The sequence below is a fragment of the Perissodus microlepis genome, chromosome 3, assembly GCF_051167445.1.
Source record: "Perissodus microlepis isolate ML-2025 ecotype Zambia chromosome 3, ASM5116744v1, whole genome shotgun sequence".
In the NCBI taxonomy this organism is placed as follows: domain Eukaryota; kingdom Metazoa; phylum Chordata; class Actinopteri; order Cichliformes; family Cichlidae; genus Perissodus; species Perissodus microlepis.
This window is the reverse complement of record NC_140463.1, coordinates 16,565,797-16,588,301: the sequence shown is the minus strand read 5'-3', so window position 1 is coordinate 16,588,301 and position 22,505 is coordinate 16,565,797. Positions and strand designations below refer to the sequence as shown.

At 39.2% G+C, this 22,505-nt stretch overlaps 2 protein-coding genes across 2 annotated transcripts in view; both read right to left on the bottom strand.

The window, feature by feature from the left end:
• Positions 1-8,888, bottom strand: part of LOC146390193 (selection and upkeep of intraepithelial T-cells protein 1-like) — a 10,169-nt gene extending 1,281 nt beyond the window's left edge. Inside the window, exons 1-5 of the mRNA XM_084923209.1 lie at positions 8,840-8,888; positions 6,644-6,994; positions 1,278-1,491; positions 871-935; positions 596-712 (exon numbers count right to left, since the gene is read on the bottom strand). Of these exons, the coding sequence (XP_084779335.1) occupies positions 596-712; positions 871-935; positions 1,278-1,491; positions 6,644-6,994; positions 8,840-8,888 (796 nt within the window). The remainder of the gene's footprint in view (positions 1-595; positions 713-870; positions 936-1,277; positions 1,492-6,643; positions 6,995-8,839) is intronic.
• A 2,106-nt stretch (positions 8,889-10,994) lies between these two features.
• Positions 10,995-22,386, bottom strand: LOC146390192 (putative selection and upkeep of intraepithelial T-cells protein 1 homolog). The gene is made up of 6 exons (XM_084923210.1): positions 21,792-22,386; positions 16,948-17,298; positions 15,670-15,883; positions 14,212-14,276; positions 13,499-13,609; positions 10,995-12,234 (listed from the first exon to the last, which is right to left on the bottom strand). Exons 1-6 carry the CDS (start codon positions 21,838-21,840, stop codon positions 12,080-12,082), a joined length of 945 nt encoding a protein of 314 aa, XP_084779336.1. The 5' UTR covers positions 21,841-22,386; the 3' UTR covers positions 10,995-12,079.
• Positions 22,387-22,505: the final 119 nt, after the last annotated feature.

The window sequence follows — 22,505 nt, the reverse complement described above, 5'->3', positions numbered from 1 at the left end:
GGCTATGCAGCCCCTTATGCAACTGCAATGCACCGTGTGTTCTTACACCTTTCTATCAGAACAGGCATTAACTTATTTTGCAATTTGAACTACAGTAGCGTGTCTGTTGGATTGGACCAGACAGACCAGCCCGTGTTTCCCACAACAATTAGTGAACCTTGGCCACCTATGATCGTGTTGCTGGTTCACCACTGTTCCTTTCTTGGACCATTTTTCATAGATTTTGACCACTCCAGACTAGAAACACCGCACAAGATCTGCAGTTTTAGAAATACTCTGACTAGCCTAACCATTACAATTTCTTAGACTTGCCAATTTTCTCTGATTCTAACATCAACTCTGAGGGCAAAATGTTCACTTGCTCCATAATGTTTCCCACCCACTAACAGGTGCTATGATGAAGACAAAATCAGTGGTCATAATGTTATTAAGAATCAGTGTGTGCACTTCCCAACACTGATTACTGATCACTGGACATACCTCACTATAAAATATGTCTAAGCTGCTCAGTATATATAAAAGTATATGGCTCCGTGGCTTGCCTTGCTGTAGCACTGTTTTTGTTTTCGTCTTTTAGTTGAGAACTGTTACTTACCAAATTTGCCACATGGCTTAAACAAAAGAGCAATCAGTCCAGCTGCAGCTAAGAGAAACCCAGCTGTTCCTCCAATGGTGATGACAACCATTTGAAGATCAGATTTCATACAGCCAGCTAAAATGACATAACACTGTGCGGTTTTATAAATAACTTGGAATATTTTGAAAATGTAAAATACTCTAAAACATAAACCTCACATGGATGAAAAATGCAAATAAAACATGATTTTAGGTGTTAGGATGTACACATGTCACAGTGAAGTTCCTGCATACCTGGTATGAGGATTGTTGTTTCCCTTGTCTGGTTAAACTCTGGTTGATGAACTCTGCAGGTGACACTAAATGACATAATTAGTGTTATATTAGTGAAAAGCTCATTTTACTGTTAGGTGGTTAGTAAAAACATCATCTGTAGTATTGTGCAAAAGTCTTGAGCTAGTCTTCATTTATATGGGAAAAAGTGTCCTCGTGGACCGTGACCTTTTCATTGTGTGAACTGTCCTGCAAAATAATTATTTTTTAAAGCTGTGTTTTACCATCTTCCTGGCAGAATAGAAAGAGAGAGGTTCAAATGTTTTGCAGAGTACTGTAAAACATTTAATGCCAAGATGAATATTTTGTTTCCTCATTTCTAAACCACTTTATAGATGTTTTAGAAAGTATAAGTATATATTTATAACCTGCTGGTAGCTCTTTGCAGAGTGGCTCTTCGTGTCACAGTGAAACATCCACGGGCATCTTGTTCTCTTTTTGGATTTTCCTCAGAGATCTTTTTTCCTTTGTCATCCAGAAATGTTATCTGAGGCTCTGGCAGCCAGCAGTTTCCTTCGCAATGCAGAGCTATGTCACCGCCCTCCACTGAAATCACCGAAAGCTTTGGCTCCGAAACAGCCACTGTAAAAACAACAAAAACAGATTTATATATCTGCCACACATGTATCCTAATTTCTTGCTTGTTCTACTCTTGTTTTTAATACTAAAATATATGATGTCTAATCCTAAATCTTTTTATAGAACTTGCTTCTGAAGAAGAATGAAAGGCACTCTAAGTGACACATACCCCCATAAAAACTGCTGTTAAACAATTCAATTATTTACAGTGGTTTGCAAAAGTATTCGGCCCCTTTGAACTTTCCCACATTTTGTCACATTACAGCCACAAACATGAATCAATTTTATTGGAATTCCACGTGAAAGACCAACACAAAGTGTTGTACACGTGAGAAGTGGAACGAAAATCATACATGATTCCAAACATTTTTTACAAATAAATAACTGAAAAGTGGGGTGTGCGTAATTATTCAGCCCCCTGAGTCAATACTTTGTAGAACCACCTTTTGCTGCAATTACAGCTGCCAGTCTTTTAGGGTATGTCTCTACCAGCTCTGCACATCTAGAGACTGAAATTCTTGCCCATTCTTCTTTGCAAAACAGTCAGATTAGATGGACAGCGTTTGTGAACAGCAGTTTTCAGATCTTGCCACAGATTCTCGATTGGATTTAGATCTGGACTTTGACTGGGCCATTCTAACACATGGATATGTTTTATTTTAAACCACTCCATTGTTGCCCTGGCTTTATGTTTAGGGTCGTTGTCCTGCTGGAAGGTGAACCTCCGCCCCAGTCTCAAGTCTTTTGCAGACTCCAAGAGGTTTTCTTCCAAGATTGCCCTGTATTTGGCTCCATCCATCTTCCCATCAACTCTGACCAGCTTCCCTGTCCCTGCTGAAGAGAAGCACCCCCAGAACATGATGCTGCCACCACCATATTTGACAGTGGGGATGGTGTGTTCAGAGTGATGTGCAGTGTTAGTTTTCCGCCACACATAGTGTTTTGCATTTTGGCCAAAAAGTTCCATTTTGGTCTCATCTGACCAGAGCACCTTCTTCCACATGTTTGCTGTGTCCCCCACATGGCTTGTGGCAAACTGCAAACGGGACTTCTTATGGTTTTCTGTTAACAATGGCTTTCTTCTTGCCACTCTTCCATAAAGGCCAACTTTGTGCAGTGCACGACTAATAGTTGTCCTATGGACAGATTCCCCCACCTGAGCTGTAGATCTCTGCAGCTCGTCCAGAGTCACCATGGGCCTCTTGGCTGCATTTCTGATCAGCGCTCTCCTTGTTCGGCCTGTGAGTTTAGGTGGACGGCCTTGTCTTGGTAGGTTTACAGTTGTGCCATACTCCTTCCATTTCTGAATGATCGCTTGAACAGTGCTCCGTGGGATGTTCAAGGCTTGGGAAATCTTTTTGTAGCCTAAGCCTGCTTTAAATTTCTCAATAACTTTATCCCTGATGTGTCTGGTGTGTTCTTTGGACTTCATGGTGTTGTTGCTCCCAATATTCTGTTAGACAACCTCTGAGGCTGTCACAGAGCAGCTGTATTTGTACTGACATTAGATTACACACAGGTGCACTCTATTTAGTCATTAGCACTCATCAGGCAATGTCCATGGGCAACTGACTGCACTCAGACCAAAGGGGGCTGAATTATCAAGCACACCCCACTTTGCAGTTATTTATTTGTAAAAAATGTTTGGAATCATGTATGATTTTCGTTCCACTTCTCACGTGTACACCACTTTGTGTTGGTCTTTCATGTGGAATTCCAATAAAATTAATTCATGTTTGTGGCTGTAATGTGATAAAATATGGGAAAGTTCAAGGGGGCCGAATACTTTTGCAAACCAATGTATATGGTGACAAATCACAGTAACAGTTGTCTTAAGGTTATTATTGTTGAAAGGGTCTTTAACCGTACAATAATTTTAAGAAGCTGTGCTTTTCATTAAGTAAACTACTTTTTTTCAAAAGCTACATGGAGTCAAGCCAAAGTAGATGACTGTGGTTTGTCAAGGTGTTCCTTCATCTGAAAAAACTAATTCTGTGCCCTGTGGAAAGGAAATGTATTTTGTGTGAACCAATCTTTAATTATGCCAACTTTTGCAGGACCTTAGATCCCATATTTATCAAATATCACTAATATCATAAAATATGCAATTCTGTCAAGTAGTAAAAAGCAACAGCAAGAGACTAAATATAGCTGGTTATATGCCCATCTTTAAGACTAAAAACTAGATAAGGCTGGTGCTGTTTAAAGGTCAGCACGCACGTTTTAATTTCAAATTCAAGTAACTAAATACTTGGATGTTTCATAACACTTGAGACAAAAGTGTCACTTTTTGTACACCAAGACCAAAATTTAACTGTTAAACATGGTAGAGGTATTATCATGGTTTTGGTTGTGTTGACATTTTTAGTCATTGAGGAAACACTTCATTCAACACTGGCAAAGATTAAACAAGGTGGGGAAATACTGGATATGTTTTTGCAGACCAATTCACTGGTGGGCAATTGTCATGAGGTTAACAACAAACCAGTTCTCTCTGCGATGCCACACCTGACCATATAGTCAGATCTATAGCTATACTTTGAACTCAGAGGCTTGGTAAAAGATATGAATCTGTTGCTGAAAAAATGAATCAGAACAAGATAATATTTTGTGGCCCATTACTACTAATTAACCAAAAAAAACAAGGTGATTCTGAATATAGTTCATGACTGTCCTCCACACCTAATGCCTCTGATTTCCACATTAACTGCTAATATAATACTCTTTGTTTGCTTTTTAACATGCACAGTATAACGATAGTATTAAAATGAAAACAATAAAATAGCTAAACTTATCTAATGTGCACAGTCATATCAAAAACAAGAACAAGTTCCCGGTGATGATTTCACAAAAAAACATTTCTACATCTTTTGAAGTCTGCAATTGGAATCAATTAAGAGATCTTCAAATCCCTCTGTAATGTATTCCATGAAGATGGGGCAGAAAAGGAGAATGTCCTCTTTCCCAGCTCCGTATGAACTTATTGGAACAGTAAATGTAATGATGTCCCAACGCTGCAGTCTATGACTAAACATGTACTCTGATAAATAAAAGGACAGTAAAGGAGAAAAAGATTGATAGATAAAATGATACCAATGAACCATCCTGCCAATGAGGACCAGTAAACCAGTGAACATAAAGCACAGTGGTGAGCTAAAAGTTTACAGCCAGTTATAAATCTTAACGCCCCATGATAGACAGAATCCAACAGATGAAGATAGTGAGCAGAGGCATTCATGTAAATGATACCAATGTAATCAAGGAAGGGTAAAAAAGTGGCATTAACAAGCCTTTTCCTTGCAATGAAAGAGAAACATGATCAGTTCATGAAAAAGGTTTCTAAACCCTAACCCAGCATCAACTAAAAATGTAGTACAGGTAAGTTATAAAAAAAGGGTCTTTTATAGCCTTACACATCCTCTATTATAAGACTTGGTGCATAGCTTTACTTCATAATTAAACTACATGCTGCTAAGAGCTCTGACTCTAATATACATACAGGGAGTGCAGAATTATTAAGCAAGTTGTATTTTTGAGGAATAATTTTATTATTGAACAACAACCATGTTCTCAATGAACCCAAAAAACTCATTAATATCAAAGCTGAATGTTTTTGGAAGTAGTTTTTAGTTTGTTTTTAGTTTTAGCTATTTTAGGGGGATATCTGTGTGTGCAGGTGACTATTACTGTGCATAATTATTAGGCAACTTAACAAAAAACAAATATATACCCATTTCAATTATTTATTTTTACCAGTGAAACCAATATAACATCTCCACATTCACAAATATACATTTCTGACATTCAAAAACAAAACAAAAACAAATCAGCGACCAATATAGCCACCTTTCTTTGTAAGGACACTCAAAAGCCTGCCATCCATGGATTCTGTCAGTGTTTTGATCTGTTCACCATCAACATTGCGTGCAGCAGCAACCACAGCCTCCCAGACACTGTTCAGAGAGGTGTACTGTTTTCCCTCCTTGTAAATCTCACATTTGATGATGGACCACAGGTTCTCAATGGGGTCCAGATCAGGTGAACAAGGTGGCCATGTCATTAGTTTTTCTTCTTTTATACCCTTTCTTGCCAGCCATGCTGTGGAGTACTTGGACGCGTGTGATGGAGCATTGTCCTGCATGAAAATCATGTTTTTCTTGAAGGATGCAGACTTCTTCCTGTACCACTGCTTGAAGAAGGTGTCTTCCAGAAACTGGCAGTAGGACTGGGAGTTGAGCTTGACTCCATCCTCAACCCGAAAAGGCCCCACAAGCTCATCTTTGATGATACCAGCCCAAACCAGTACTCCACCTCCACCTTGCTGGCGTCTGAGTCGGACTGGAGCTCTCTGCCCTTTACCAATCCAGCCACGGGCCCATCCATCTGGCCCATCAAGACTCACTCTCATTTCATCAGTCCATAAAACCTTAGAAAAACCAGTCTTGAGATATTTCTTGGCCCAGTCTTGACGTTTCAGCTTGTGTGTCTTGTTCAGTGGTGGTCGTCTTTCAGCCTTTCTTACCTTGGCCATGTCTCTGAGTATTGCACACCTTGTGCTTTTGGGCACTCCAGTGATGTTGCAGCTCTGAAATATGGCCAAACTGGTGGCAAGTGGCATCTTGGCAGCTGCACGCTTGACTTTTCTCAGTTCATGGGCAGTTATTTTGCGCCTTGGTTTTTCCACACGCTTCTTGCGACCCTGTTGACTATTTTGAATGAAACGCTTGATTGTTCGATGATCACGCTTCAGAAGCTTTGCAATTTTGAGACTGCTGCATCCCTCTGCAAGATATCTCACTATTTTTGACTTTTCTGAGCCTGTCAAGTCCTTCTTTTGACCCATTTTGCCAAAGGAAAGGACGTTGCCTAACAATTATGCACACCTGATATAGGGTGTTGATGTCATTAGACCACACCCCTTCTCATTACAGAGATGCACATCACCTAATATGCTTAATTGGTAGTAGGCTTTCGAGCCTATACAGCTTGGAGTAAGACAACATGCATGAAGAGGTTGATGTGGACAAAATACTCATTTGCCTAATAATTCTGCACTCCCTGTATAATAAATGGGCAAGGATTCAACTCTCAGGCTGGTGGACCACACAGTTCACAGCCAAATTACCAATGTGGAAATGAACATTAGTAGACATACCCACAAACAGCTCCACTTTTGTAACCTTCCTGATGCCATTTTTCTGGAATATGAGGCATTTGTACTTTCCAGTATCAGACACCTGCACATTGGAGATCCGTAATGAGATGTTTCCATCTTTGAGCTCTTTCATGATGAGGCTTGTCCTGTACTCGAAGGCTGGATTCTTCATCTCGTAGGCCTCACAACCATCCCGGTACAAGAAGACAACATCTGGCTTCAAGCCTTCCTTGGACCACTCAACAGTTGGAAAGTCAGCGTTGTCAGAGATATTAAAACTGCACGGTAGAATAACATCTCCACCAGCAAAGGCAAGAACGTGCAGTGGCTGACCATGAGCACGGGATCCACCTAGAAAAAAACCCACAAGAGGAATAATCAACCATATTTATACTAATAAAGCTGTGTGCAAACTCCATCTGGATTGCCTCCTTTACATTATTCTATGTGTTATAGGTGAAGAGAGCCGAGAGCCACAAGGCAAACTCTGCAATTTACCAGTCTTTTTAAAATACTGGTCAATACTCTGCGTATTGACCAGTAGGATTACAATTACATTACAGAGAAAATGAAGTATAACCTATATGTTTTTATCCCCATGTTAAATCTGTAAGGGCATAAATCTGTGACAACAAAGATAGAGGTAAACCTTTGACTTCAACAGGAGAAAAACACCTTTTTAAAAATTTTGAAAATTCTTTTTGACTCCTCAAGGCTCCTGAAATTGAAGTTAATTTAGGTAATATTTGAAAATTACCACCCTAATGAGAGCCCAACCGAAAAAAAGCACCAAGACTGGCAAGGCTGTTTTTTTTTCATAGCACTTTAAACGCTACAATCAGCTGCATTTCTAATGATCTTCTCAGCTGCATAAATTGCAGCTGTAGTTTTCTGTGATGCAAGTACATTGGAGGCTTAGTCACTCGAATGCATTTCTCATCGATTTCCTCATAAACATTTGATATGCACTGACTTTTCTGTTGGGGTTCACACGAAATGCATAGTATTTGGTTAATAGTACAACTATTGGGACGAGTCCATGTGGGGAAGTTTGCACAGTGTTCCTGATTGGTTTAGGATGATTAAGATATTGTTCACCAATAAAAAAAATCACAGGTTGAACTAGGGGTGCACATCAGTGAACAACACTTTTCCACTTCTTGACAGAAAAGGAAAGGTGTAGTTCATGAGGTAAGCTGGGGATGACCCCAAACCTGTAAGATGTATAGTTTTTATATGAAGATGTCCCACACAAACATACTCTATGTTCACTTTGTTAGGACTCAGAAAACTGTGACATTCAATTAAGATAAACATATCATGTCAATAACACAAGTACACACTCACCAGCCAATTTTTAGGTACACCTGTTCAACTGCATGTTAATGCAAATATCTATTCACACGAATCACATGGCGACAAATTATTGCATTAAGGCATGCAGACGTGGTTAAGACAACCTGCTGATGTTTAAACTGTTTAAAAATGAGAAAGAAAAGTAATTTCAGGAACTTTAAACTTATACACAGTTATAATTTTACATTTCACTCAGTTCATGCATGCAGATGAATTATACTTGGGGTTACATATAAATACATGTTTTTCTTTTTTTTTCTTTTTTCTTTTTTTGCCGTAATCCTACATTCCTGTTACTGTATGCATACATGATATAAAATCCCATCTATAACACCCAAGAGGAACTTTTTCTGCTCTTCTTCTAAGTGTCAGAAATATAACCCACAAATTTTATTAACAACGTTTTGATCGGACATCGTTTTCCAGCTAATTGACTTACAAAAGGTAGCGGCATCAGGTGAAGCAGTTTATATAAACACTTTCCCATAGTAGTGGAAGATAAACAGTAGCAGTACTGCTTGCATTTCCACAGTACATACACTGAAACATCCTCGTGATGTGCTATACCGGCTTTAACCGGCTTTTCCGGTTAAAAAAAGAAAAAGAAAAAAGGACATTTAAAGAAATCCAAACGCATGCTTGTTGTTTTATCGATTAGCTCCTGTGATTCTTATTCTGCCAACAGCAGAAAAAAAGCATTTTGCCGCCAACTGTTCTATTAATTTTGTCTTTCAGCGAAATGCTTAATTTGTTTCTCAAGTCACGTTTCCATTTGAATAACTGTAATTTAACTTTGACATGCGCAACGTTAATTTAAAGCAACCCGGCTCTCTTTCTTACCTATATAAGCTGACAACAGACCGGCAATCACGAGAAGACGATGATACATCATCATTACACAGTTATTAATAAAACCAGTTAAATGTTTCAAAAGTAATCGTCCTCTCCTCAGACACAAGCGACCCTTTAAGATCAGCCTTGCGAAAACAGTCAGACTGAATGAGAACTGAATTGTCAACTTCAGACTTTGGACCTGGGCTTGGGTGTGTGCTATGGGTGGGTGTGTTAAAGATTGCTACACTTTTACTTCTCATTCGCTTACACATGACACGCCAACACCAGCTCTAACTTCCCTGTAAAATACAACAACAACAAAACAAAAAATGAAAACACTAACTTGAACTCCAAGACGTTTAAAGGATGGCTGGAGGTTCACAATATTGAGTTTGCAAGTCAAGTGGGTGGGTGGTGGTTCCGCTCTTCTATTTAGAGCGGTATTTCCTGAGATGAGCTAATTAAAACACACACACATGAATATTTATGAAAATTTAATGTAGCAGGTTCACAAATAATAATTAAAAGACCTCAGCTACAAAAAGGAGAAAATACAGATTTATCATAACTATGATAGTATTAGACAAGCTTTCACTGACAGATCAGTGTTGGATTTTTTTCCTTTCATTAATTATTAGAAGACTTTTTGTGTAACCATGACTACACTGCAAAACAAGAATTCATTTATTCTAACAGGTTAGAATGAGACGTGCCATCAAAGGTGGTGTGACAGCTACCTGAAAAATCTGATTAAAAATTATCTTAAAATATAGTGATTCTTTTTTTTTCTACGTTTAATTAGACAATCCAGCAATATCCACAATAATACTTCAATAGAAAAACTTAACACTTAACAATTTTTTCAGATACTGAACTATATTAAACTATTTGGTAATTTGACTCCAACGACCCATCATAGCAGAAATAATTCCAGTGGTGACATGATTTAGGACAGGATCCCCAGACTCTACATGGGAGTGAAGATGAAGATTGCAGCTTGGATGGGTCCAGGGTAAGACAGAGATGGGGAGGAGGCTTATTGCACGAATTGGAGAATGAAAGACAGAAGAACATTAAGAACTAAAGCAAGCAAAGTAGAGCCTGGTTGGCTCAGAGAAGGCAGGCAAGAACATGATTAGATTAATGACATCAGTCACGAGTTTGACAGCGTCATTTACAGTGGAATGTTTCAGTTCCGCCACAAGAAGGTGCTCTTCGTCTTTATTCTGTCTTAAGGTGATCATTTAAATGTTCCTCAGTTTCACATTAAAACAAACAAACAATTGATTTATGCCAAATAAGATGAGGAAAAACGGATGAATATTAAATGTATTATTCTTTTTACCTTTCAAATTGCTCTTAACTATAAAGATTCAGTAGAACTTAAAAATCATCTCAACTGTTAACAGGTATGTCAAAATATAAAGATTAGAAAATCCAACAAACTCTTAAACTGTGCAAGGTCTGTGTGTGTGCTCACGTGCATGCATGTAAGTGAGTAACTGAGTAGTTACAGAAACTTTCTTCACATAGCATCAAGTTAATTCATGTTTGAAGTCAGAGTATCGCACTTCATTAGCTTCTTATATTCAGGAAATGTCTAACCTGCCCAGAGAAGGTGGTATTTCTGGATTATTTTCACATGCTCAATTTCCCTCTGGGATTAATGAAGTTTCTCTGATTCTGATATGGCTTTTCAGCTGCAACAACATGTTGTTGCATCTCTGGCAGATGCAGTTCCGCATTTTAAGTGTTGCACTGAATGCTTTCGTGTTCTTTTTCCCTATTAAAGCCCAAAGATGCCACCCAAATACACATTTAGGGGTTGAACTATAAAAAATAGGAATTTATTGCAGTTTTTCACAATTCGCAGGTGCTCTATGAATGTAATCCCTGTGAATTTTGGAGGTTTCCTGTACTTCAGTAGTGTTCACACTTTATTTTCTTTCAGGTTTCAGACTAATATTGTCTGAAGAAATAAACAATGAACTTGAGTGTGGAAGACAGACAAAGCATAAGCTTGAGAAAATGATCATTTTTGTTTATATAACACATACAAATATTTCATTAAGTATTTAGCTTTTGAAACCTGAAACATTAAGCCAAATAGAACATTTTAAATTTCTATTACAAAGCAGTTTTAAATAATGTAAACCCTCAATACAACCTTTGACATCAAATGTTATGGTAACATAAAGCAACATTTACATTACAGTAAAACATAAATCAAAATTAAGGTACTAAGATTCAATAAAACATCAACACACACACACACACACACACACACACACACACACACACACACACACACAAAATATGTTGGTTATATAATACATGCAAATCTAATTCATTCAAATAGTCTATGTTTAATGCTCATTAGCTTAAAACCCAAGACTTCATTTTCAGCTCTTACCTTTTAAATAACTGTTGGTGTAAAAAAAATAACCATCCATAAACAAAAATACAAAGAGCAAATAGGAATTAAAACAGTCGGTTCATGAATGTCTGTCTAAGTGTTATCCATCAGCATGCCAGCCATGCTTTACATGGATTTTTCCCCATAGCACAACCAAATGCAAATCTTATAAAAGAAGAACTATAAGGCCAAAGTAATTTCAAAGTTGATATCTTCTAGTTTCTGAAGCCAAGCTTGTAAAACATCTGGCTAAGATGCAGTCATTAGTAGATGTTAACTGAAAGTTTTCCAGTTTTTGTTCTCCTTTTGTGAATTGGCAGCTCATGACTCTTCAGTTAAATCTTCCAGTACATAAAAGCGGTTATTACTGCAAGCTAAATGAGAACCTCCTGAATAACTTCTATGCAGTGGCGAGAATGCATCTTGATCTAGGAGGGCTTCGGCCTCACTCTTTGAGCTGCTAATGTGGTCCAGCATTTTCTCTGCATTGCTGGTTAAAGACAAGCTAGGTAACGCTAAAGACATAATAGCAGGACTACTTCTGTTGCGATGTTTTCTTTGGATTGGTTGGCCCGGTGCTGGATTGCTGTTTTGCCTCTTGACTCCTAAATTTGAACCTATGTGGTGTAAGCTGCCAGATTTTGGAGGGTAAGTTTTGGTTGAAGCTGTGAATTTTGGATGATAGTCATCAGCACAGTAACTAGCGTTGGAGTCAAGGTCAGAATAATGATTGAAAGGTTTTTTGGGGATGTCTGGTTTGGACGTGAAAAGGCCCCAAATTGGTTGATCATGCTGGGTAGCAACAGCACGAGACGGCTGATCATTTCTTTTTAGCTGGCGAATGATCTCTTCTTTCTCCTGAAGCTCTGACTTGAGTCCAGCCAATCTTTCTTTTCTTGCTCAATTAAACTGTTTAATATATTCTCAGTGCTGCTATTCTTTCTTTGGTCTGATGACTTCCTGTGTAGACGCTCCTTTTTTTGGGCTGTGTAGACAGAAAAAAAAATGTGTCATTAATAATGTGACATTAATTTACAGATTAACAAGAAGGGAAAGTAAAAGCAACCCAAACTATTTTTGTAAAAGAAGACATCATTTTAAAGTGACTTTAGCTGTGAAGCAACAAAATGAAGATTTTTCCCACCAAACATTTGAATCTGAAGGTAATAAAAACATTAAAACACTTATAGGCAACTTTTCACAAGATTGTCGCCCGTCCTTAACTTCACTGCATAGTTGTACTTTCTTTTTTTTGATTGGTGACAGGTACAGGACTACCACCAAGGGAGGCACTGGGCACCCACCAAAATTGGCTGGCCCCCCAAGTGACCCCCAGCACCAAGAACACAAGTGAACACAAGAGAGGGCAAGACACCCTACAATGAGTTGAAACATTAACTTGTTATTTATTCCAGCACATATCATTTTTGTCACTTTAGATGTCCCTCACTGTTCTGTCTTTGGTGTGCCACCCCGATATTTTTTTGGCCCCCATATGAAAGATTTCTAGAGGTGTCCCTGAATAGACATGAAACAAGTAGAGGTACTAAATAAAGATATTTTGGTGATTATGGAGAAGTAAGTAAATGTTATGGACTGGTACTTGTATATCACCTTTCTACTCAGTTGAGCAGACATCTAAGTCTCTTTCACCCAATCACATGTGTTCATGCAGCACTTAAGTACTTTATAGCATTTACATGAATGCACTGGGGTCAAAATGGGGTCCAGTATCTGAACACGGATACCTCAGTGCGTAGTCAGTCAGACGAATCCACCAGCCTTACGATTGGCAGATGACTCGCTCTAACACCTGAGCCACAGCTGCCACTATGTGTGCCCCTTTGGCCATTAAGAGCACTGCAACTATATTTCTAGCTTTTGCTTTATAATATGTGACATTAATAGACTTTCACAAGTCTTACAGGACATTGTTTTTCTTTCTTTTGAAGAGTGGGTTGATGAGTTTTTGATAGCACTAAAAGCAAAGCTGTTGCTATTGTTTTTTCTACTGAAACAAGCTGTCTTTAAGTACGAGTAAGTACTCAGTAATAGCACTTTGAGGTCTGTGGTCTCTTTGAGCGTGTGGTTCTTGTTTGAGAGGTGCATGTCTGCCATCCTGTGGCAGTTGGACGACACTACAGGCGTGAACCTTTTCAAGGCAGAGAAAACACTTAGATGCTCACCACTTCGCTCATGTCTTCACTTTTTAGGTGTATCATCTTTGTTAAATGAAGACAGTGACTTACTTGATTTATTGTGTTCCTTATATATCAGTAGAGCTAATATAGCTGAAAATAAGACAGAAGCCAACCCTCCAGCAGCAAAGGCAGCGGTGCAAATGTCGGAGCTGCAGGTGGCTGAAATAACCACATGCATGATGTTAACATCTGATCACATTATCTGCTGAATCACAAACATGATGTCTGCAACATAGAACTGGTTTTCCAATATCTAGGAACTATGGCAAACTAAGCAGCTTCCTTTCTTAAGAAGTGTTGCATAATCACGTAAATGGCTCCATGTATACAAAATAAAACACATTTATGTTTTTATTTTATTACAACAAGATGTTTCCCGAGCTAATTATCAGAAGACTTTGCAGACTATACCTGAAAATAATTGAATCACCTTCGACCTCCTACAACTCAGATGTGAGATAATGCAAGAAAACTGTTTATTTAATGAACAGATTAATCAAATTGCATATGATTTGATTTGAGGTTGGATATGTATGGTGGTAGTTCTTTTTTTAATTTGTTTTAGTTAAAAAGGGACAATGTATTATATAAAAATGATTGTTGTCATTTGATGCACTGTTCCAGAGTTTAACACTAATTTGCATCTGCAGTTCCTGGGCAGATTGGAGTTTTTAAAAGTAAGTGAACTTCCTACAACAGGCTGCATTTCTGTTATTCTGTTAGCCAGCAGGTACATGTGTGATGTTCAAGTCCCCGTGTACCTGATATGAGGATCTTTGTCTCTCTGGTCTGGTTGATCTCTGGCTGGTGAACCCTGCAGGTGATGCTGTGAGAACAAATATAGCACATGCAAGTTGGTTAGTTTTAGAGTAAATTAGTAACATTTAATGTGGACAAAGGTGTTTTGTTTTCAAAAGATTTTTAACAATAAGTGCCCTTTGTCACCGATTCTGTTTAGAATTTTTATGGACAGAATTTCTAAGCGTAGCCAAGTGGTGGAAGGCTTTTACAGAGAATCTCATGTCTGCTTTATACAGATGATGTGGTTCTGTTGGCATCATCGGGTAATGGCCTCCAGCTCGCACTGGAACGGTTCGCAGCCAAGTGTGAAGCGGTGGAAATGAGAATCAGCACATGATTCTCATTCCGGAGGCCATGGTCGTCAGCTGGAAAAGGGAGGAGTGCCCACTCAGGGACGAGTTCCTGCACCATGAGTGATTGCAGTGATGCAGACGCCATACTGGTCCGTCATGATGAAGGGAGAGATGAGTGTCAAAGTGAAGCTCTCTGTTAGCCGATCAATCTACCTCCCTACCCTCAATTATGGTCATGAGCTGTGGGTAGTGACTGAAAAAACAAGATCGCAGATAGAAGCGGCAGAATTGGGCTTCCTCCGAAGAGTGACTGGCCTCCCCCTTAGAGAGTCGGGCCATTCGGGAGGGGCTCAGAGTAGAGCCGCTGCTCCTCCACATCGTAAAGAGCCACTTGAGGTGGTTCAGGTATCTGACAGTGTCAAATGCCTGAACCATCCGGGGCCTCGTCCCAGTGGAACACTCAGCTGCTTGGGAATGCCTTGGTGTTGCTCCGGGCAAACTGGAGGAGGTGGCTGGGGAGAGACAGGTCTGGGCTTCTCTGCCACCCGGCCCCGGATAATTGGAAGAAGATAAATGGATGGATAGATGTTTTTTTAAGAAATTAAATATAATGATGAGTTGGGGAAAAAACTGGCTGCTTGTGTCTGATTTACTTACCAAACATGGTATATCACTGGTTAAATCTTTTAAGAAAACAGGATCAATTTAATAGAACCAAATTTAAATGGTTTTTTTTGGGTGCTCCCTTTAAGGGTGACTGCAGCAAGTCATCCATGCACATCTCACCCTCTGCCCTCGCTCTTTTCTTCACATCTCTTGTGTCTATTGCTTTGGACGTTTAAGACTTCACAGAGAGAAATACGTTCATACACAAGAGTTTTACCTTTAAAGAAATTACAAATGCCAATGACCAGTCAAAATAAGGTCATAAGATTTAAAACTATTCCTGTTCACATTGCACTAATGATGTCTTAACTCAACAACAAGTCTGTTTCTCGCATATGAGAGAGCAACTTCTGATGTGTCTGAGAAATGTTTTGAGGCATAAGGAAAACATTTTGTTTATGTTACATAAAATAAATTATCAGTGAGTTTTGAAAGACGGAGCAATGATGTCAGTTGAACCTGCTGTTCGCTTCCTGCAGAGTAACTTTTTGTTTGATGATGAAACGTCCGCTGGCATCTCGATCTCTTTCTGAACCTTGAGCAGGGATGTCGTTTCCTTGGTGATCCAGAAATGTTACCTGAGGCTCTGTTGGCCAGAAGTTCACCTCACACTGCACAGTCACCCCACATCTTTCAACCGAAACCACTGAGAGCTTTGGCTCCGAGACTGCACCTGTAAACAAAAAATATCTAATCAGGTGTGCCAACTGAATCTTTCATCTGTCATCACTTCCTGAATAACCAGCTTCATGACTAGTTTTTATGTGCATAATTCAAGCCATCGTCTTAATTAAGCTTCAGGCAACCAACTATACCAAATGTAGTTCACTGTGAGTAGCTAAAGATAACCAAGTTATCAAAAGGTAAATAGGTAAAGATTAAAATCTTTCTTAATAAAATTAAACACTATAAAAAGTCTTCTTTAGAAGCTTCATTAGAGTGAAAAATCGACCAATTAATCACATAAACTTGGTAAACAACTTCAAAGAGATATGATTTTTAGAATAACTACATGGGGAAAAAATAGTGTACACAGTTTACTTTGTACACAATTTAAAGTACTGGAGAGAGAACATAATGACAACATAATGAGGACAAAACCAGTTGAACCTGAGACACTCTGACGCACATGTGTGCACAGACTGAACTCTCAGCCTTTGTTGGCACAGTACTTCACAAAGCTTAGAAGTGTCAGTTACTTCTTATCCATTCACACACTTCATTTCATACTCACAGTAAACACAGGTTCTAGATTTACCCACAAAGTGTAATGGAGCTGCTAAAAATGTTTTCTATTATGAAATTACTATTGAAGTATTAACAACTAGCTGTTTTTTGGGGGTTTTTTTGGTCATTTTTATGGGCCAAAAATTGCTTAGCACTGTTGCCTCACAGAAGCCAGCTGTACTGCAAAAATGTCTATCTAACCATGTGTTACAATCTTACAATCAGCCAAAAAGTCTTTTTGATGCTGTTTTGAGAGGCGAATACTACGAAAATGACACTCAAGCAAGCGTGTTATCCTCTTTCATCATTTAGACGTGACTTGGCTTAATCCATCAAAATGCCGTCGCTGGGTCTATTTGGACACTGAATCTGAATAATTCACAGAAATGTATAAAAGGAATCATTCACATTACTTGGTTCGTTCAGCCTATGATTTGATAAACTAGACAAGGTCCAAGGCCTGTGCAGCATTCCTAGCTTTGGTTATTTAGTGAACTTGAGAGGACGTACCAACAACAAGCTGCACTACTGTGACCTCCCGAGGAGCATTCTTCCAGAGCTTGAGGCATTTGTACTTCCCTGCATCAGACATTTTCACATTGGAGATCCTTAATGAGACGTTTCCATCTTTCAGTTCTTTCATGATCAAGCTTGTCCTGTAGTCAAAGATTGCATTCTTTATCTCGTAGGTCTCACAGCCATCCCGATACAGGAAGACCACGTCTGGGTTCAGACCTTCTTTGGACCACTCAACAGTCGGAAAGTCAGTGCTGTCAGAGATCCTGAAGTTGCATGGTAGAATAACATCTTTACCAGCAAATGCTAGAACCTGCCCCTGTTCACCATGTGCAGCATGTTCACCTAGGAAAAAAATACATAAATATATGATTAAAGGTATTCATTTTATACTACATTTTATAATACTTATTCATCTCTGGGTGAGGGACGAGCAGTCTAAACAGATCTGCCCAGACCTCCTTCTCCATGGCATTCCCAAACCAACTTAATAATGTAATTACTCCAGTTATTTTCAGGTGTGTCCTCGGGAATTCTCATACCCGAATCCACCCAAAACACCCCACCTAGGAGCCATCCAGTCATAATTACTTCAAACGGCTTCTATGAAGGAGAAGCAGTTCTACTCTGACTCTGAAGGCCTGAATTTGTCACAGTCCTGGGTCGGTGACCCAGGGTTTTTGGTTTTTGTACTTTTACTTTTGATACTATTATGAATTATGACTGTTTGTGTTTTGGTTTCACAGTGTTTATTCTGTGCTCCCTCTGTTTTGTGTCATCCCTGCCTGTGTATCCCCTCTAGTGTAGTCAGGTCTCTAAGTCTGTGTCTTTGCATGTGTGTGTGTTTCCTGTTTTACTTTGAAGGTCCGTGTCTGATCGCAGTGTGTTCAATTTTCACCTTTCCCGTCATGTCTGATTACTCCCAGCTGTGCCCTCCTTCTGTGTCTCAGTCCCTCGTTATCCCTCTGTGTATTTAAGCCTTGTGTCTGCCTGTTAGTTGCTGGTTCATCTGCATTATCGCCCTACAGCATCTTATGGTTTTCTCTCTGTGTCTTCCTGCATCTCTGTTTCTGGCTTCAGGTTTGTTTTATGCTTAGTCTTCCCAGTTTAGGTTTTCTCAGTTCTGTTTTTTCGCCACCCTCGCCTTTTTGTATTTTCAATCGCCACAAATAAAGCTACCTCACATCGCTCGCCCCGCCGGCCTTGACAGAATTCTTATTCTTTCAGTCACTATATTTATAACTTGGGCTTGTTTTCATTTATTTCAGTTATGCAGTTAACAATCAGACAAATAATAAAACAAAGACATGATTTTTTTTAAAGCTGCACTGGATAGCACTACTATTCCACTGACTCCTATAGGATGGTATTGCATTTACTTGTAATAATGAGACCTTGGACCTTATTTGTGCAACCTTAAAGGAATTGAACTTTTTTTTTTGCCATACTTTTTTTATACTAGTCAGTTTCCTACTTGCGAGCAGATTGAGATATAGCATTTGCATTTGCCAATTGCTGTTTGGCTCTTTAAATTATTCAGTGGCTTGCATTTGCTTTCTTGCGCAAGAACAGTTGTTTGCTTACGCAATCTTGTGTTTTTCCTTCCTTGATATGGCAGCAGATATCATGTCATCATGATTGTCTCATCAGGCTGCACAAACGTGAGATGATTTGCAGCCACCGACTGTAAAAACTATAAAATAAAGAAGGGCTGAGTGACTTTCTTTGAGCAACACTGTATCAGTCACAAATGGCAGTGCATAACCAGATGAGGTAAAAGAGATGGTTTATTGATAATGATCGAGGAATTACAAACAACTGTAAAACCAAAGACAAACTCTAGCACCTCACGTGGCAGATAGACAGCACTTCCTCATACTTTGAAAATCACGCAGCATAAACAAAAGTTTAAAAAAAAAAATGTCCACTGCGTCAGACTGACAGCTTCATGGTTTTATGGTGCAATAACTTAGTGCAACAATGCATGTAGGAGATTAAATAAATAAGATCCTTTTTCACTTGTGACACAACGAAGGTAATAAGATTATGATTATTATTAGTAGTGATAGCTAAGCAGTAAAGCTATGGGTTTTTTTTTTTACCTGTGGCGCTCATTCCGACTCTGAGACTGATGGAAACTCCAGAGAAATGCAATGTAATTGTGCACATCTAGGAAATCTTCCGATGAATATGCCTCAAGAAGATTTAAATCATAAAAATCATGCTAACATTTCTGGATGCAAGAAAAATTCTTCCACAATCAAATACATTTATTTTTAAAGAGTGTTTAATTAGCTATACTTCATTAATTTCCAGGACATTAAAAAAATGCAACACTGTACTTATTAACACCAACCACGTCACCAGAGGATTAGTTTTCAAATAAAGAGCTTACATTTCAGGAGTCCCCAATTTTTTAGATTGTATAGTTGTTTCTGTTAAAAGTAAACATTCTTTAAAAAAAGTTCTAAATGTGACCCGATTAATGTTGATTGATGTTGCAAAATTTTCCCATAAATTTCCATTAAGGGTGCTTTGAGTGCTGGATCGCTCTTGTGCCTTTGCTTTAACTGCATAAAATCAAAGGCAGCTTGGCCTTTGTGACTGAAACGATACTCAGAGTCAGATACACAAACAACTGCCATAAAAATATTGCACTATGATAAGGCGCAATAGCAGGAATCCCTGTAAACATACAACTATTCAGAATATCTGGACAAGGGACAAACATTGTGGTGCTGCACACTTTCTGGTTTCCTGGTTGGAGTTCCTTTGATAAATAATAGGCGCACCAAATATTCTGGGCCACCCATGAGATCCAGAAAATTTGGCTGTTGCCCTTTAATCCAAGTTAGCAAACTAGCATGGACTCTCAAACGACACTAGTAAGGAATAATAGTAGCAGTAGTAAAATATTAAAATATAACAATATTGTAAGCTGCATTATTACAGTGATGATCACATGAAACAGACGGAGGCATAAAGCAAAATCTCTGCTCCCGGAAAAATATTTGCACCTCTTACAGAAGAACAATGATTTGTATTGTTGATATAATAACCTTTTGCATACATCCTACCACAAGGTGTAAATGTGAAAACAGGTCTTAAGTTAATCCGACTCATCAGTGGAAGCTATGCAATAACTTATCTCATATTCCAACACTGTGAATGCAAGAATGTGTGAGTCATATCTCCCTCTTATCACTCTGTGAGCCTGTAATTACTGTTATAATAGCAATAACACGAAGGTGGTTATGTCAACATACAGTTTGTAATGTAATTAGATTCACATGTAAAATGGTAAATGGCCTGCATTTGTATAGCGCTTTTCTAGTCCCTAAGGACCCCAAAGCGCTTCACACTACATTCAGTCATTCACACACACATTCACACACTGGCGATGGCAAGCTACATTGTAGCCACAGCTGCCCTGGGGCGCACTGACAGAGGCGAGGCTGCCGGACACTGGCGCCACCGGTGTCCGGCACCAGTAGGCAAACATGGGGTTAGTATCTTGCCCAAGGATATTTGGCATGCAGCCAGGAGGCAGCCTGGGATCGAACCACCGACCTTCTGATTAGTGGCTGACCTGCTCTGCCACCTGAGCTACAGCCACCCCCTATGTAAACATTTTGCACTTATAAAAAGATTTAGGAAAATCCAATTAGAATCGGGGACTCTGTTGGCACACCAAGGCCAGGCCATCTGAGAGAGATAATCTCTCCAGTGTGTCCTGGGTCTGCCCCGAGGCCTCCTCCTGGTGGGACATGCCTGGAAGACCTCACCCAGGAGGTTTGCTTTTACACTCAGCTCTCTCTTCACCACAACAGACCGGCACAGCATCCGCATCCCTGCAGCCGCAGCACCAATCCGCCTATTGATCTCCCCTTCTCCTGTCACGTGTGAACAAGACCCCGAGATACTTAAACTCCTCCAATTGGGGAGGAACCGTCCCTGACTGATTCTGAGACCACCCAGTTGAAAGCCTTCCGCCACTGGCTGCACCTAGAAATTCTGTCCATTAACATTATGAGCAGAATAATTTTTATATCACTCCATTTTAGGCTTTTACACTGGCTTTGTGTCAGGTTTAGACTTCAGTTTAAAACCTTGGCTCTTACTTTTATCCTTTATGGCTTTATGGGGTGAGGTCCCCACCCTTAATGTCAAACTACTTCACCACTACTCTCCGACCTGGTTTCTTAGGTCCTTTTTTTAGTGATTTCACATGACCATCTGAAAAACTATGGATCCAAAACTTTGGAGCAGCTTGACATATACTCTTGGCCTCCTTCACTCTGCAGGCTGACTGAAGGAGGCAGGAGAACCAGCCTAAAACTCATTTGTTCAGACAGGCTTGTGTTTTGTTTTATGTGTATCTATCTGGACTTTGTAAAGCACTTCTTTTCTTGAAATGTTCTGCATCAGATTTTGCTTTTTTACTAAACAGAATTACTGTCATGTGACACTCTAATATGCTAAGCACAGGAAATGAGTTTTCTGGCTCCATTAAATAGCTTCACTTGTAGTAGACGGTTTGTACAAACAACAGCAAGACTATCATTTTAACAATAACACAACGATCTTCTTGCTGTCATATTCTTGGAATTTAAAGCTGGTAAAACAAGTTTGTCTTATTTCTTATTTAGCCTTAAACTTTGTGTTACTCAAACGTACAAATCATGGACATTTGCCTCTTTGCTCTTCCGTGTAACTTCATTTGTAACCTTTTTTGTCATTACTATTGGGATTACATAAATTTGCAGCTCATTTATATAGCTATAAACACATGTAATATAATGTAATAATAGCAGCTGAAGTAGTATTCCCCTCCTTACCTGTAAAAAATAGCAGCAGCCTGGCACACAGAAAAAGGCGCTGATACATCACCAAGGGGCAAAGGCTGAAGTTTCCCTTTAGTCACTGAAATGGTGAAAAAGTTCATAGAAAGTGTGCACCGGTCTGAAAACAGGACGAGCCCATTAAAGACAGTACGATAGACAGGACGCACAGAGACACTGCCTGGAGTTCATTCATGAGGTTTCACTATCGGTGTGTGTGTGGTGCGTTCAAGTACACTCTGTGTTTATAGCTACCTAATGTCCTAAACTGTCATTAAAATATAAAATAAAAGACAGTGATAAAAGCATTTTGTGCTACCAGTTTCACTGTAACACAATGGACTAAACTTGCCACTTGATGCCTTGACTTTCCGTTTATGAGTGTGGGAGAACATTTTCTCCCTGCACACAAGGACGTTCCAACCTGAATATACACACGGATAACACAAGTCACATGACAATGCATTGGGAAAATGTATGAACGGGTGCAAGTGGTTATTTTTGACTGTGAATGCACTTCAGGAAGCCTGAGGCATATTCTTGAAGACTACCTAAAGAAATTACAAGAAACATTGCCTAAGAGCATTCGGACTTTGTACCCATTTGTGTTTGTACTTTTCAATGTATTAATCTTTGTCGTCAGTGTGTGCAAATTCAACAAATGCCCTACAAACTTTACAAACTACAACTTTTTAATAACAATAATAATAA

Coding starts and splice junctions, on each gene's coding strand:
- LOC146390192 (XM_084923210.1), bottom strand. CDS start 21,840: ATGTATCAGCGCCTTTTTCTGTGTGCCAGGCTGCTGCTATTTTTTACA. Junction 15,884..16,947: donor AGTAGTGCAGCTTGTTGTTG/GTACGTCCTCTC, acceptor TTTTGTTTACAG/GTGCAGTCTCGGAGCCAAAG. Junction 12,235..13,498: donor TAAGGAACACAATAAATCAA/GTAAGTCACTGT, acceptor CTGTCTACACAG/CCCAAAAAAAGGAGCGTCTA.